Source organism: Girardinichthys multiradiatus, chromosome 3, assembly GCF_021462225.1.
Source record: "Girardinichthys multiradiatus isolate DD_20200921_A chromosome 3, DD_fGirMul_XY1, whole genome shotgun sequence".
Taxonomy (NCBI): Eukaryota; Metazoa; Chordata; class Actinopteri; order Cyprinodontiformes; family Goodeidae; genus Girardinichthys; species Girardinichthys multiradiatus.
Window position 1 is genome coordinate 39,886,872 of NC_061796.1, and position 16,893 is coordinate 39,903,764.

The 16,893-nt window shown below is 39.7% G+C and overlaps 2 protein-coding genes across 2 annotated transcripts; both read left to right on the forward strand.

Moving 5' to 3' along the window:
* Positions 1-515: 515 nt before the first annotated feature.
* Positions 516-8,371, forward strand: LOC124866302 (C-type mannose receptor 2-like). Its single transcript, XM_047362021.1, has 7 exons — positions 516-563; positions 1,027-1,078; positions 3,108-3,449; positions 5,132-5,497; positions 6,667-6,758; positions 7,265-7,328; positions 7,866-8,371. The coding sequence occupies exons 2-7, from the start codon at positions 1,042-1,044 to the stop codon at positions 7,913-7,915; spliced, it is 951 nt and encodes a 316-aa protein (XP_047217977.1). The 5' UTR covers positions 516-563; positions 1,027-1,041; the 3' UTR covers positions 7,916-8,371.
* Positions 8,372-15,486: 7,115 nt separating this feature from the next.
* On the forward strand, positions 15,487-16,663 carry LOC124864423 (lymphocyte antigen 75-like). The gene is made up of 4 exons (XM_047359209.1): positions 15,487-15,844; positions 15,978-16,319; positions 16,398-16,486; positions 16,569-16,663. The coding sequence occupies exons 1-4, from the start codon at positions 15,571-15,573 to the stop codon at positions 16,653-16,655; spliced, it is 792 nt and encodes a 263-aa protein (XP_047215165.1). The 5' UTR covers positions 15,487-15,570; the 3' UTR covers positions 16,656-16,663.
* The last annotated feature ends 230 nt before the right edge of the window (positions 16,664-16,893 follow it).

Below are 16,893 nucleotides of genomic sequence, written 5' to 3' on the forward strand. Positions count from 1 at the left end.
AACAGTCTTCTGTTGTAAAATGAGCTGCACAATAGAGATAACACCAGCGCAGAGCTTGCTCAAAATTGGCAGTAGGTGGTCTTGACCTTTAAACAGCTGCCTGGTGACAAGCAGATCAATACTTTTGTCTAGAGTTGGTGCTATATAAAAGGTGAAAAAAAATGAATTTTATATGTTCAAAATAATCTGGATTTTAATTAGCAGCTGTTAAGAACCCACAAGTACCTTAAATTACATAATGTATAAAATCCTATTTCTTTTTACACTGAAAACAGGGTGCAGACCAAGAAAGTACTGATTAGTGTATTAAAAGGAATTATAAGTCTCAGAAGACAGTTTGTAAAAGTTGATTTTTTAGTGCCTCCATGAACCTGTGACTGACATTTTTCTTTCTCTGAAATCAGGCAAGATGTGCAGTGTCCAACATCATCCACTCAAGAGGTAATCCTTTAAATGTCCTGATTTGCATCATCCTATAAAAACTAACGCTAATGGATAAAAGCAGACAGACAAGGCAGAAAGGCAACTATTTCTGTCTTCCAACACAGGAAACTTAAAGCTTGGTAAGTTGGCACTTTAATCCGGACAATGAATATTTATAAATATTTATAGAAGATTGCACTTTTTTGCACAGGAGAAAAATTGTGTAGAGAAGAAAAAGCCTTTAATTTTGCTTGTGGGATCATTTTTAAACCATGTATTTATTTTCAGTATTTTACAGAAAAATCATCAATCAAAATTCCGTTTAGATTTGTAAAATATCTAAATAACATAACAGAAACAAGCTAGAAAAAGATTGAATTTCAGAAATGCAAATATGAGCTTACTGAAGACCATAGCCATATCATCATAGCCTTTATCTGCATACCAACAATGTATATATGCACAACAAAAATCAATAATATTTATTATTTATAGCTTTTTGTTTTTTTTTCTTAAGCCAACAATCCAAATCAATGTACAAATAACTCCTTTGTTTTGGTCAAATAATGATGCATCAGATTCTCAAAATCTTTGTGTCTGCAGGTAACTAAAGTCAGGATGGATGAGACGTTTTTTGTGATCCTCTTGGTTCCAGGTGAGATTTATTTCCTTTGATGACTCATTGACTGCACACAAAAATCACCAAAGCTGGCCAGCTAACCTCTGAGTCAGCACAATACACCTGCATGTCAGTTCAAATATTACTGTGAACTTAATTTATTTCAATAATTCAATTCAAAAGATGAAACTCTTTATATAAATGCATTACACAGACTGATACATTTCAAGCATTCATTCCTGATAAGTTTGCAGATGACCTAATGGAAACCAAAAGTCAATTTCTTAACAATAAGAATAGTACATAAGAGCAATAAAAATTAATAATACAGAAATGTCGGCCAACTGCGGCTCCTCTTGCATGAATTGCTGCATCAGTGCAGCGTGACATGGAGGTGATCAGCCTGTGGCTCTGCTGAAGTATTAAGGAAGGTTGAAACTAACGATTATTTTGATAATCAATTAATCTGTTGACTATTTGTTTTGATTAATCGATTAATAATCGCACAGAAAAAGGTGCTTCTAGAAGATTTTTTTTTTACAGAATTTGAAAAGCAGGTGAAGCTAAAGCTTTGCCAAGTAAGGAGTTCTGGATAGAGCATTCTTTACAGACGAAGGTTTTTCCATCTAAAAATGTAAAATGTATATATTTTTTGCACAGTGAGTGGGTTGGTCTTTCAGCAAATTGCATGTTTTAGAGTCTGTATTCTCCAGTTAACAATTATTCGATTAGTAATTAGTTGACGATTATTTCAATAATAGGTCGATCATGATTAATCAGATTGTTTCAGCCCTAGTGTTAAGGAAGGCTGCCTCCAGGTTATCTGCCAATAACAGGTCAGGGCAGTTTGCTGGCTAATCGAGCACACGTACTATGGTGAGGACTTCAGAAAACACAATAGACCAACACCAGTAGATGACATGGGCACCCCAAATCATCACTGACTGTAGAAATTTCTCTCTGGACCTCGAACAACTTGGATTCTGTGCCTCTGCACTCTTCCTCCAGACTCTGAGGCCTTGATTTCCAAATGAAATGCAAAGTTTACTTTCATCTGAAGAGATCTTTGGACCTCTTATCAACAGTCCAGGCCTTTTTCTCCTTAGTCCAGGGAAGATGCTACTGATGCTGCTTATGGTTCAGGAGTGGCATGACACAGGGAATGTGACAGCAACAGTTGTAGTCCATGTCCTGGATAGGTTTGTGTGAGGTGGCTGTTGAAGCTCTGACTCCAGTCAAAGACCACCTCTTGTCAATCTCCCCCAGTCTTTTGAATGGGCTTTGCTTCACAATCCTTTTAAGGCTGCAGTTATCCCTGTTACATCTGCATTTTTTTCTACAATAGTTTCTCCCTTCCACTCAACTTTCCACTGACATGATTGGACACAGCACCATGGACAGCCTGCTTCTTTAGCAATTCATTTGTGGCTTACTTACTAGGTAGGTATCTCAAAACAGTTGCACATAATCAAATTTTAAGAGAAATGAATTTTGGGTTTCCATTAACTAGGTCATAATCACCAAAATTACTGAAATCAATTAACATTTCAATGATATTCTAATCTGCTGCGATGCATCTGTAGATCTGGCAGTAAGACTGAAAGATGGTTGTCTTTTACGTCTCTGTGGTGATTAACCAGTGTTCTGTGCAGCCCAACTCTCGGATGCTGATTAATGGAGAAAGGCACCAGCCCTCCCTCTACTGTAATCCATGCAACAGCGCTTATCTTCAGTTTTATTTTCTATACCGGTCCTTTTTTTTTAGCTGTGAAGTTGTAAAGAGCACTAACTCTAAATAACTAAGATGAACTAATATGACTCAAGCTTCTAAGGAAAATTTACAGATTTTAACTTCTTACATTAGAAAAATGTGTTGACACCTGTGGGGATTGATGGTACTGCTTCATACTAATTACACCTGTTTCCTCTCATTGCTGCTGCATAAGTTTTACAGAGATATAGTGTTACTGCAGAACCAGTAGATCAGTTAAAATCATTGAGAAAGAAACACTTAAAACTAAAAATAATCAACCACATATTTAAAAAAAAACATTTCCATCCTCAGGTTTTTGTGCCACCACAACAACCACTACATACTACCTTGTCAACAGTACAAGGTCCTGGTATGATGCACATGATTACTGCATAGATTATTACACAACATTGTCCCAAACAGCCGATGCACTCAGCTCAACATGGCAGAAATTAGGTTACACCAAGGCCTGGATAGGACTGATGTCTGAAACCACTCCATGGTTAGACCTAGACGGAGGTATAGCCTCATATTTCAACTGGAGCTCTGGTCAGCCTGACAACATCCTGACTGAGCTGTGTGTGACTATGACACAAACAGGAGACTGGTATAATCGCAACTGTGATGATCGTAGACCGTCAGTTTGCTTCAACGGTGAGTAAAAAAAAAAAGAAAATCAAGGGTCTATTGATGTCTTTTATGTAATTTTTTTAAATCAAACCTTTATCTAAATGATGCTCCACAAAACCTCACCAGATATGAAACAAAATTCCAAAACCCCCCCTCATTAAAATGACCTAATATAGTAAATATGTATTTAAATACATCATTTTTCTCTTCTACATAAATTGATCTTAAAACTGGAAAAAGATACATGAGAAAGTGAGATTTAACTATGCTTGCCTAATTTAAAGTACTTTGGTCTTAAAATGTAAAACAAAATAGTTTCCCTTAGAAAAGATGTGATTGACATTTTAATCCTTTAAACAAATCAATGTTTAGACATTTTTTTTACTCATACTGTAGGGGTTACTGGGCTATTCCTGACCGATTTCTCTAACTTGAGGGGAACAGTTTGGATCTTCTTCCGGACCTCAGCAAAGCAGGGACACATCAGAATAACTGGTTTAATTGTAAAGATGTAAAAAAGAAGATATTTTAAACTTATTTAAATCCTGGTGGCTCGTAAGAGTTCTGCCAAGTTCCTTAGGCTTCCCCATTGTTGTGCATATTGATCAATCCCATGATCTGTCAAACAAATCCCGCTTTTATGCTGCCAAAGAAAAACTACCAAATCCAATCAGTCATGATAGGCCTTGATCTTGGCAAAGTCAAAGGTAAAGTGGTCTAAAACTGCAGATGGCAACTAATTTTCCCAAACAAAACTTTTTACTTAATGTTTAATTTCTCTCAAAGAACTTGTCAAAATATTTTTATTTTTATTTAAACATTTTTTTAATTACATCCTATATCAGTCCTTTTGGCGTGGGATGACTTGTATGTCTCTCTCTTTACCTGTGCAGAATCATCTTAATGAGATTTGTTAATATCGGAAATGAAAGCCTTCAGGGCAAAAGCCTTTTTCCCCCAAAGTAAAAGCTGCATCATCAAATTTAAGTGCAGACTTAAATATTTGTTTATATCTAGATTTTTTGTTGACTTCACACGGGTCAGTCATCTAAAAGGCACACATGTGGCTTGCAGGCATAAAATGGCCAGTTCTGTTCACCAACCTTCAGCACCAGCTATTTTAAAATGACAATAAATGTATGTCTATATTTGACCCTGTGTGGATTAGAGAAAATCAACAGTAATTTCTACTTTCAGCACACAATCCTTGCTTTTAAAAATCACTAAAGTTGTTACTTATATACATTGTAGCATTCTTGAAAAAAAAACCAACCAGTTCAAATAAGTGATTAAACTTTAAACAATAATAAAACATTAATTATTGGTTCCCTTTCATGTACAGCACAATATATACTTTATTTTATTAATTATTGTTATGCATTTTAATATGCACTGAAAGCCCATGATTTAACTATGTACATTTGTTATTAGACAATAAAAATCTGTGATTCACAATCGTGGAAAAAAAGTACATTCCCATTAAAGTGTACAGTTTTATGTATTTTATTTTAGATAAGGAGGATTAAAGTGTTTCGGCTACATCTTGGATTTAGAAATAATGACCATGTGTAATCTGTAGTTTAGTAGGTTGGATTTAAATCCCTTTAAGAGCCTGATAAATAGCAGATATGGTAAAATCTGACAGGGAGGACCATGTTTTTTTAAATAATAATGACATCATGCCATAACAACTTGTATTTCAACAGGAAGTCATTTCATCATTCAGGATGAAATGAGTTGGACAGATGCCCTTATTGACTGTCAGACCCAACATTCCATTCTGGTCCAAATTGCTAATAATACAGTCAATAAAGAAATAAGAAAACTGCTGTCCAACAGCACAGAAGCCTGGATCGGCCTCTACAGATTGGCTGTCTGGGTGTGGTCTGACACTGGAGAACAGCTCAGTAACCCAAACTGGAAAGAAGGAAAAGTGAGCAATCTTACTGAGAGAAACCTTTGTGCAGCTTTGTGGTTTGACGATGGGACTTTAACACAAGAGTCATGCAATGCAATGAACCCGTTTCTCTGCACATACATTACAGAAGATCAACTGATTTCAGACATTTCCGGTTAGTTTGTTAAGTTTTTCAACAATTTAGTGTCTCTAATTGTTATTCCACAGGTCCCATATAGTGACTTGCAAAAGCAGCAACACCCCTTAAGCTTTTGCATGTTTTGTCATTTTACGATCACATATTCAATACTATTTGGTAGGATTTTATGTCAAAGCAGTGAATAATTATGAAGTGGACAGAAAATGCCACAAGATGTTCAATGTCTCTGTGTTTGGCCCCCCAATGAATACTTTGTTGAGCCCCCATTTAATGCAATTACTGAGACAGGTATTTCTTCACCAACTTTACACAGAAATGTTTTCCCATCCTTTGCAAACCAGCTCAAGCTTAGTGAGATAGGACAGTTCTTTTAGTCTTTCATTTTTCACATTTTAAAAAGAAACAAAAGTTGCACAGTAAGTTAGACAAGTACATAAGATTGGTGGATACAATCGGTTTTACATTTAAGTATCAGCCGATCACCGATCTCCCAAAATTAAGGAAATCAGGACGCCGATCAATTGGTGCACCCCTACTGTAAACAGATTCTCATTTGCATTTTGGTCTACTCTGTTTAGGTCTGCTTGGGCCTGACTAACTCATGAATATGCAGAATCTGAACCATTCCATTGTTTTTTATTTATTTAGTGTCATATTTGCTGGTGACTCTACGCGACAGTCTAAGTGTTTTGCAGCCTGTGACAGGTTTCCTTCCAGCATTTAGCCAGAGTTTGCTGTGTATTTAGCTCCATTCATCTTCCCATCCATTCTGACCAGCTTCCTTGTCAACGCTGAAGAAAAGCATTCCCGCAGTATAAAGTTGGCACCCTCATGTTTCTCCTTGGGGATGGTATGATCCTATTTACTAATTAGGTGACTTCTTTGGGGTATCAAAGTAAAGGGGGCTGAATACTAAAGCAATTTAAAATTTTTATTTGTAGGAATTGTTTTTTAAATCTCTTTTTATCCACTCCACAATTGTTCTTTGCTTGAGTTGGTCTATTTCATAAAAAAATATATTGAAGTGTGTGGTTTTAATGTGACAAAATGTGGCAAAAATATATTTGTATGTGTATAAAGAAATATAATATATATGCATCTACAAAAGCATTACGTTTATGTCCCCGAATTCTTTGTCAAATTAACTTTACTGCTATTTGTTACTGTGTTTATAACTTCCGCAGGTCAGCAATCAAAGAAAACTGTGGTGAAGCTGAAACTCCAGACTACTGCAGATTTAGAGGACCCAAGGATCAGGGCTGACCTCAAGCAGCAGGTAGTGAACGGATGTGTTGGTGTGTGATATAATGTGGGGACATGTCCCTTTAAAGGAACATTACCAAAGTATCTTTGATTCAAGTCATGACTTTTTATGATTGGTGTTATGGTTTATGTAGATGACAACAAATAAAATTCAGGTAAATGAAAATCTTTTAGGTTTAATATATGCAAACTAGCTGACACTCTACATGCAGATATAAGAGAGATCCCAGTCTAGATCATGCAAGCCATTTGATTTCATAGTGGTATTCTGGTAAACCCTCTTCACACAGAGTGGCACGCCCTGTTACATTGGACTAGTAAACTATACAGCAGGATAATGGGTCAGGGATCTGCATCTGTGGGGCTACAAAAAAAACATAAATCTCATCATAACGTTTAGAAAACCATAATTTTCTCAATGTTCAGGAATTCATTAAAGAAAACGTAGAGTTTTCCTAGTTCCTAAGAAAGTTGAAAAGGGACAGAATAAAAGATTTTTCCTTCATCTTTCTCTTTCAGCTGCGTGCACGGCTTGCAAATCAGGGTGTGACTAACATCAAACTGGCCTGGAAGAAAATGTTAGGTAGGTAACAAAAACATAAAACACAAAAACACTTCTCAGCCATCTGCTTTCTTATCTTATTGGAAAATAAAGGTTTTTATGCTGTGCTTGGACATATCCATCAACAGAAAGACTTCTTGGTGAACAAAAATATTTTTAGAAAGACATTCAGTGTATTAGTTTGTTTACTACATAAAGCTTTACAAAGAATTTAAAAAAAAAACTATGAATTAGCAACCTGCTTCTCATATACCTCTTAATGCTTCATGTATTGAGCAGGAACCAGAAAACACAAAATAAAACTACCATAGTCTTGTCTTACCAGGTTAGGGAAATACTGCTAGTTATTTATAAATAATTACGAACCATTGTCTTTACCCTTTGCATTTCTTATTAATGTCAACATCTCTATGTTCTGGATAGTATTTCATGTTATATTTGTGTTCTTGTCGACGCACAATTTTTTCCCTGAAATGGTAGAAAATAGTTGATAAAAATCCAACGTAAATAATTTTTTTGGTCTAACTAAACTCTTGTATCTCTGTTTTGGACCAGCAGAAAACCTACAACACAGTACTCCTCACACTTCTTATAGCATTGATTATTAATTTACTCCTAGTAAAGAATCACTTCTTGTTCAGGTAAAATTGAAATCAGAGGACATTACTGTGCATGTGCTATAAATATTTAGACATTTGTTTGTGTGAGTGCCGTGTAAAAGGTCTGCTTTTTCTTTAGAGGTTTTACTTGCTTTCAGTTAATGGGTGTAACATTTAATATGTGTGAACTGAGCATAAAACAGAACAATATACTGATTTGAGTAATGCAGACCTGCTTTATTGCCTGTTTTGTGCCTGTAATTTACTTTTACTTTCTTTTGTTTCATCTTTGCTTAATAAATAATGATAGTGTGGAAAATGTTTTTATACACTAGATGTTAGAATCAAATAAGTGTAGAAACTGGTAGTCATAGAAAATAGATAATTCTTACCATGTTCTGATTGATGAAATGGTGAAACTGAAACGGGTTGCAATTTTTAGCATTAAACCTACAATCAACTATGTATCTTATGTTGTCTTTTGTGTCATTTGTATGACTGCTGTCCTACCTGTCATACTGAGGCAATACCAACAGAATGTGGCATTTACATGTGATGAACATGCACACAAACCAATGAAATGAAATAAACAACAGGAATACAAAGCAATTCATATTATTTAAGGTTCTGAAGATGATCATTAGCACGTTGCTGCAACCCTCAGCGTGTTATCATGCACAATGGCTTGTGGATCATCAGAGTCGAACGCTAGCTCAAATGTTTAAAGTTGAACCCGTCGCAACTGGAATGCTCCCTCTATCAGTTTTTTTTCGCAGGGAAAAGGTTCTTTAGACTGGATGGAAACCAGCATTGTGTTTACTAAAGCCAACACATCACTCTGATACCTGCTTCTTTGCTTAAATCCTAGTTGTTTACTAATATTCGTTCTACTCTCCTTTGAATCCAAGCTGCTTTCTTTGCATGCATGTTCAGGCAAACGTCTGATTCTGTAGGAGATTCATGTCCTCACAATTAACACTTTCCAGGGATGTATTAAAAATAGAAAGCAGAACCCCAACCTGAGGCCTATTTTATTTTTTGGGAAAAGTCAAATCAGGCGGCTGACGGGTACCGTGAGGCCAAGCGTACTGCGGCCCGGGCTGTGGCAGAGGCAAAAACTCGGGCCTGGGAAGAGTTCGGTGAGGCCATGGAGAAGGACTACCGGTTGGCCTCGAAGCGATTCTGGCAAACCGTCCGGCGCCTCAGGAGGGGGAAGCAGTGCTTTGCCAACACTGTTTATAGTGGGGGCAGGAGACTGCTGACCTCGACTGAGGACATTATCGGGCGGTGGAAGGAGTACTTCGAGGATCTCCTCAATCCTGCCATCACGCATTCCGTGGTGGAAACAGAGGCTGGGGACTCGGGGTTGGACTCTTTCATCACCCAGGCTGAAGTCACCGAGGTGGTTAAAAAGCTCCGCGGTGGCAAGGCTTCGGGGGTGGATGAGATCAGCCCTGAGTACCTCAAGTCTCTGGATGTTGTAGGGCTGTCATGGTTGACACGCCTCTTCAACATTGCGTGGCGGTCGGGGACAGTGCCTCTGGACTGGCAGACTGGGGTTGTGGTCCCCCTTTATAAGAAGGGGGACCGGAGGGTGTGTTCCAACTACAGGGGGATCACACTCCTCAGCCTCCCTGGTAAGGCCTACGCCAGGGTATTGGAGAGGAGAGTCCGACCGATAGTCGAACCTCGGCTTCAGGAGGAACAGTGTGGTTTTCGTCCCAGCCGTGGAACACTGGACCAGCTCTATACCCTCTATAGGGTGCTCGAGGGTTCATGGGAGTTTGCCCAACCGGTTCACATGTGTTTTGTGGACCTGGAGAAGGCATTCGACTGTGTCTCTCGTGAATGGAGCGGGAGATCGACAGACGGATCGGTGCGGCTGCCACAGTAATGGGGGCGCTGTGCCGGTCCATTGTGGTGAAGAGAGAGCCGAGCCGAAAAGCAAAGTTCTCAATTTACTGGTCGGTCTACGTTCCTACCCTCACCTATGGCCATGAACTTTGGGTCATGACCGAAAGAACGAGATCACGGATACAAGCGGCTGAAATGAGCTTCCTCCGTAGGGTGGCCGGGCAATCCCTTAGAGATAGGGTGAGGAGCTCGGCCATCCGGGAAGGGCTCGGAGTAGAGCCGCTGCTCCTCCACATCGAGAGGAGCCAGTTGAGGTGGCTCGGGCATCTATACCGGATGCCTCCTGGACGCCTTCCTTGGGAGGTGTTCCAGGCACGTCCCACCGGGAGGAGGCCCAGGGGACGGCCCAGGACACGCTGGAGGGACTATGTCTCTCGGCTGGCCTGGGAACGCCTTGGGCTCCCCCTGGAGGAACTGGAGGAGGTGTCTGGAGAGAGGGACGTCTGGGCGTCTCTGCTGAGTCTGCTGCCCCCGCGACCCGGTCCTGGATAAGCGGAAGACGACGAACGAACGAACGAACGAAGTCAAATCATTTTCACTTACTGTAAGTTTCAATATGGTACATCTTAGTTTCTACAGTGATTTGAATTCTAGTCAAAAACAGGCAAATTGAGCAATTGAGAAACTTCCTCCATATTCAAATTTAACTTGTTTGAATAAGAAATTATGTTTTCAGACATCAACTTGTTGAATGCACACTAAAACAGGTCACAAATAAGGTTTTAGATAAAACAATGGACTCAGACTTCAGTTAAGTTCTGATGATATTAATGAACAAGAAAGTGGTTTACGAAAACAAAAGGTTTTGAAAACAATTTCTCATACTCTGCATTTCTCTAAGCTATAACAGTCATAAAAGGTTCAGTCCTTAACTCACGCCTTTCTGATCTTTTGGGTGTACTACTTCTTTAATATGAGTTAAATTCTGCGCAAAAGCTTTTCTTTCAACCCACCTTTTCTGTGGATTTGATGCCACTTAAAACAAAGACATCCCATTCTCACAGGTTAATGATTTTATAATAAATAGTTAATGAATGCTATGTTATTTGTAGCATACAGCTTGTTTGCAGCTTAATAATCAAATTGAGTTTATATGGATAAAATAGGCCAAGGCAGTAAAATAAAAATTTTAAATAAAAAAGCAAAAACTCTCAAAGCTGCATGCCAGAACTCCGGGTCCCACCATGTCCCTCTTCAGAGCTCCACTCTACAAATGCACATCTCCAATACTCCATGCTACATGTTACATGCAGTAGTGTATGCATGTAAGTTTCTCCCCTTCAGCTGGATGCTGAGCTCCTGCAGCTTAAGCAGGCACAGCGGGGCCCTTTCCCAATACCCACACTACACCCTACGCCCCTCTATGAAGTGTGTACTTTGTACAAGTGCATGTATAGGGGTTGACGTGCGCAGGCCACACGCGTGCAAAATTTGAGAATTGGGACAGTAGGGGTTGCGTCATCAACTTGCACCTCTGCACCGTAACTGCAACATCAAAAAGGGCGGGAACCGGTGTTTCACAGTCTTGCTGCTAAAAAAATATTTTAAAACTGCAACAAGCAATGGTTTTGAGGAGAATAATGTACAGGAAGCGAAGGAGGTTTATACACCAGACTCTCGCCGCGCCAGTGTTTCTTTGAAAGGTAACTTCAGTGTTATGGCCTTCTGACTGCCCAGACTCACTCTGAACCCAGTGGTATCTTACAATGTTGAGCCTGGAAAACCAGTAAAAAAATATATTTGTCGGCTTGCTGCCTAAAGTTTACGCAGTTCTTAATTATTCTGATTTGATGGCTGATTACTTTGATGGCTATGATTGGTTTTTGCTCAGAACGTCATCTGCAGCAGTGAATTGTGGGTAATATACTTCGGCTCGTGGATTGAGGGCACAAAGGGGGCGGGGCTAAGGACCATTCTGGAGAATTGGGACACACTACGCATTCAAACCCATCAACAGGAACGCGCAATTCAGGGACACAAGGGTGGAAGTGCGGGTATTGGGACAGGGCCTTAGTCTTACTCTGCCCTCTAATGAGTAGAGTATAAAGCTGGGTGTGGACCTTTGTTGCAGGGTGAGGTCTCCACACTGTGACTGAGAAGTGAAGTATTGGTGCTGTAGAGGACTGGCTGTTTGTGTTTTGTTTTGTGTTGTACCTGGTAGCTAAGTAAAAGCCTGGTTTTGAAGGTAGGAGGCTTGGTGCCACCTGGGAGTGACTGTTTAATCCTTTTATCAGAAACCCTGAATTTTTATTTACTCTCCCCACATTTTTCCTCTTAGGTCCCCCTTACCTGAAGCTCAAGATTCTTTTGTTTATATTGTAAATAAATAATTAACCATACCCTCTTGGTTGTTGTCTCTTCATTCCCTGGTCATTTATTGTTGCCTTCCACCTATGGACTTGGGGACGTAACACTGTCAGAGGCTTAGCCTCATCACAAGTCACCAGAGCGTTAGCCTCAGCTCCCTCTGCCACTGCCTTAGCCAGGCCTCATCCTTCAGCTGGTCCAACTACACTGCTCAATAAAATAAAGTGAACACTCAATAACACATCCTAGATCTTGATGAATGAAATATTTTCATTGAATACTTTGTTCTGTACAAAGTTTAATGTGCTGACAACAAAATCACACAAAAATCATCAATGGAAATCAAATTTATTAACCAATGGAGGCCTGGATTTGGAGTCACACACAAAATTAAAGTGGAAAAACACTACAGGCTGATCCAACTTTGATGTAATGTCTTTAAAACAAGTCAAAATGAGGCTCAGTATTGTGTGTGGCATCCATGTGTCTGTATGACCTCCCTACAATGCCTGGGCATGCTCCTGATGAGACGGCGGATGGTCTTCTGAGGCATCTCCTCCCAGACCTGGACTAAAGCATCCGCCAACTCCTGGACAGTCTGTGGTGCAACGTGACGTTGGTGGATGGAGCGAGACATGATGTCCCAGATGTGCTCAATCAGATTCAGGTCTGGGGAACGGGCGGGCCAGTCCATAGCTTCAATGTCTTCATTTTGCAGGAACTGCTGACACACTCCAGCCACATGAGGTCTAGCATTGTCCTGCATTAGGAGGAACCCAGGGCCAACCGCACCAGCATATGGTTTCACAAGGGGTCTGAGGATCTCATCTCGGTACCTAATGGCAGTCAGGCTACCTCTGGCGAGCACATGGAGGGCCATGTGGCCCTCCAAAGAAATGTCACCGCACACCATTACTGACCCACTGCCAAACCGGTCATGCTGAAGGATGTTGCAGGCAGCAGATCACTTTCCACAGTGTCTCCAGATTCTGTCACGTCTGTCACATGTGCTCAGTCTGAACCTGCTTTCATCTGTGAAGAGCACAGGGCACCAGTGGCGAATTTGCCAATCCTGGTGTTCTCTGCCAAATGCCAAGCATCCTGCACGGTGCTGGGCTGTGAGCACAACCCCCATTTGTGGACGTCGGGCCCTCATACCATCCCCATGGAGTCGGTTTCTAACCGTTTGTGCAGACACATGCACATTTGTGGCCTGCTGGAGGTCATTTTGCAGGACTCTGGCAGTGCTCCTCCTGTTCCTCCTTGCACAAAGACGGAGGTAGTGGTCCTGCTGCTGGGTTGTTGCCCTCCTACGGCCTCCCCCACGTCTCCTGTGTACCCGGCCTGTCTCCTGGTAGCGCCTCCAGGCTCTGGACACTACGCTAACAGACACAGCAAACCTTCTTGCCACAGCTCACATTGATGTGCCATCCTGGATGAGCTGCACTACCTGAGCCACTTGTGTGGGTTGTACAGTCCGTCTCATGCTACCATAAGTGTGAAAGCACTACCAACATTCAAAAGTGACCAAAACATCATCCAGAAAGCAGAGGTACTGAGAAGTGGTCTGTGGTCCCCACCTGCAGAACCACTCCTTTATTGAGTGTGTCTTGCTAATTGCCAAAGATTTCCCCCTGTTATCTATTCCATTTGGACAACAACATGTGAAATTGATTGTCAATCAGTGTTGCTTCCTAAGTGGACAGTTGGATTTCACCGAAGTTTCATTTACTTGGAGTTATATTGTGTTGTTTAAGTGTTCCCTTTATTTTTTTGAGCAGTGTACAACAACCAAGGTCATCCAGGAGCACTAGCAGTGTCCTCGTCCTGTCTCTGTCCGAAGACCACCTGTCTTTTCAAGTGATTATTCCTGTACACTTTGAGGTTGTTGAAGACCATCCTCCTCTCCAAACGACTGTTTCTGTGCTCTCTGTTTCCTGTAATTACTCCTTATGCTCCCGTTTCCTTTCCTGTCTACTCCACTTCCTATTGCTGCTGGTTTCTCAACCTGTTGCCATCTTCACGTTTGCATATGCGTTCTCAGTTTAGGTTTACCTTGCTTCTATTGTTTTGACATTTTTGTTTGTAGTTAAGTTTTTTTTCATTCTTATTTAATGGTCCTTGCTTTTTCCATGTTGCCGCCTCAGGATGCCATTTGAATTCCACTAAGCTATGAAACTTCTTGATTTGAAAGCTCAAAATTATAGTTTAAAATCAATAATGTATTTGTAAACATTTTAACACATTTCTTTGTTAAAGAAAACAGGGTCTTGACTTCTTTTTGACTGTTCTTCCCAAAATAGACTCACTTATACAATGATTTTTATGTTGGTGTAAATAACAAACAAATACATATTTCAAAGTCAAAATTTACATATGTAAATGACACGAGGCACTACATTTCTAACAAGACCTGCCACCTCCCTATTCTTAGAAGGCAAGATCTTAACATTGGAACACCAAGTCATATTGCATGTGAGTATTGCCTTTAAATTTTTTAGGGTTTTGCTGAGCTAGAATTGAGATGATAGTAGATTTAGGTTGAGCTTCACAAGCTGGACAACAACATTTGTTTTATATTCGGATAAAATTAATTTTATGAAACACACCCATATTTTACATAATTTAATATTTTGCTTGTTTTTACATTAGATGATTGTGTGCAGAAAAAAGAAAATTACATTATATATATTTGTTAAATATATGGCTGTTTTCCCCCTTTTGCAGAAAAATCCACAATGAACAAACAAACTGTTCGAATGACTCTCCTTTTCTTAGGTAAGAGCTTGCCATTTAGGATAATTCTACATTTATTTCAGGACATCATAAATATTTCTGTATTGTAACATCATGTTGGTTGTGGCATCTTCTCTCCCCATGGGGATGACCAGCATTGCCAAATCCCAAAAACAGTTAATCTGGGTTCTGCTCATTAGCCTATTTTTTTGGAAAATTGTAAAGATTTCACAATTTGCGCTGCAGGAGTGCTGGTATTTGAGAAATTGTATATGGATGAGGGTACCCTTTCTCCAAATGCATGCACAGTGAGGCGAAAAATGCCATCTGACAGATTTTTTCGGTTGCCTTCTTTGTCACACTTAAACATTTCAGATCAAATCAATTATGATATTAAAGAACCTGTTTAAATACAAGTCATTTCATAAATCGCTATCTCAATAAATAGGAGGAAACAGCTATCCAAACCAAGTTGTTTTACGTGAGAAAGTAATTCCCCCCGTGATCATTATTCCTGTAACAATTTGCTTCATTAAGAACAGAATGAGCCATAAACCTACTTTCTTTGGAAATATTCAGGAAATTGCCTCAGCTCCTGCTCAAAGTTCCCTCTACGAAACTACTACTATGTTGACAAGTCTGTGACCTGGTATGAAGCTCAACAATACTGCAGGAAACATTACACTGACCTGGCCACATTTGAGAGCATGGACGACATAAATAGGCTACAACCTCCTTTTATCCATTATGGGGCATGGATTGGACTCTGGGATGATCCAAATTCTTGGAAATATAAAATAGGCAACAACTCCAACTCCTGGAGATGGTCCACAATCAGAGAAACAACCCAAACAAATTACCAAAATTGGCTTACCCCTAATCCAGACTTCCAACGTTCAACAGAGACATGCGCCGGGATTTCGAATGGAAAGTGGTTTGATGTAGATTGTGATAAGGCAAGAAACGTTGCTTGTTACAGTGGTAAGAAAATATTTTGATTCAATACATTTAATTAATTTCAGTTAAATAAAAAATAAACAAATTTGATAAAATGTTAATATTTCTGGGTCTCTTAACGTACAAATATAATGTCCTCAACTTTGTTTGTTTGCAGTTACAACACAAAATGTGAAACAATATGTCTTCATCCAAACTTCAACAACATGGAGCTCTGCTCAAGCGTACTGCAGAACACACTACACTGATTTGGCGAAGATCGAGAATATGGCAGAAAACTCTGAACTCACTAAGACAATTCCAGCTTGGTTTGATACTTGGATCGGTCTGTACCGAGTGCCGTGGAGCTGGTCTGACAATAGCCGCAGCCTCTTCAAAAACTGGGATTCTTCCTCCCCAAATAACACTGGTGGTAATCAGCACTGTGTTGCTGAGAATGCTTTACATCAGTGGGGGGATGAAAACTGTAATGTCAACAAAGTTTTCATTTGCCATCAAGGTAACTGATAAATAAAAAAATGTCCAGTTAAAATTAATTGTTTTCCCTATTTTGACACTGATTATTTTTTCTTTTCAGTGGTAAAAATGACAACCACAGTGAGACTGACGACTGTGACCGATGTCGAACTGACCGATCCAGCCATCAACACCCAGGTCCTTCAGCAGGTACAGTGACCAGAATTCTATGACCTTCTTTTATTTGCCTCAATAAAAATAGCAGGACTTAATGAAATGTAATCTTTCACAGCTTGGTGCCTTACTGACAAGTCAGGGTTGGACTGACTTAAAAATGCAGTGGAAGACTCCGCCCAAGAAAAAAGAGAATAATGAATGAATGCACAGAACGACATTTTGAAAAACTTGTTTAATGATGAAGATTTCCAGTCCTTGTGTTTCACATGATTTCACTAGAGCAGCCACTGACCTTGAGCCAAACCTTTGGTAAATTAGACAGCAAATTTGTGTAATAGAAAGCATTGTCACCTTGGGTTGTAATACAGTAAGATACTTTACTGTTGGAAGATTTGTACATGAATTATCATTGCTTAGTTTAAAAAGATTATTCAGAATCA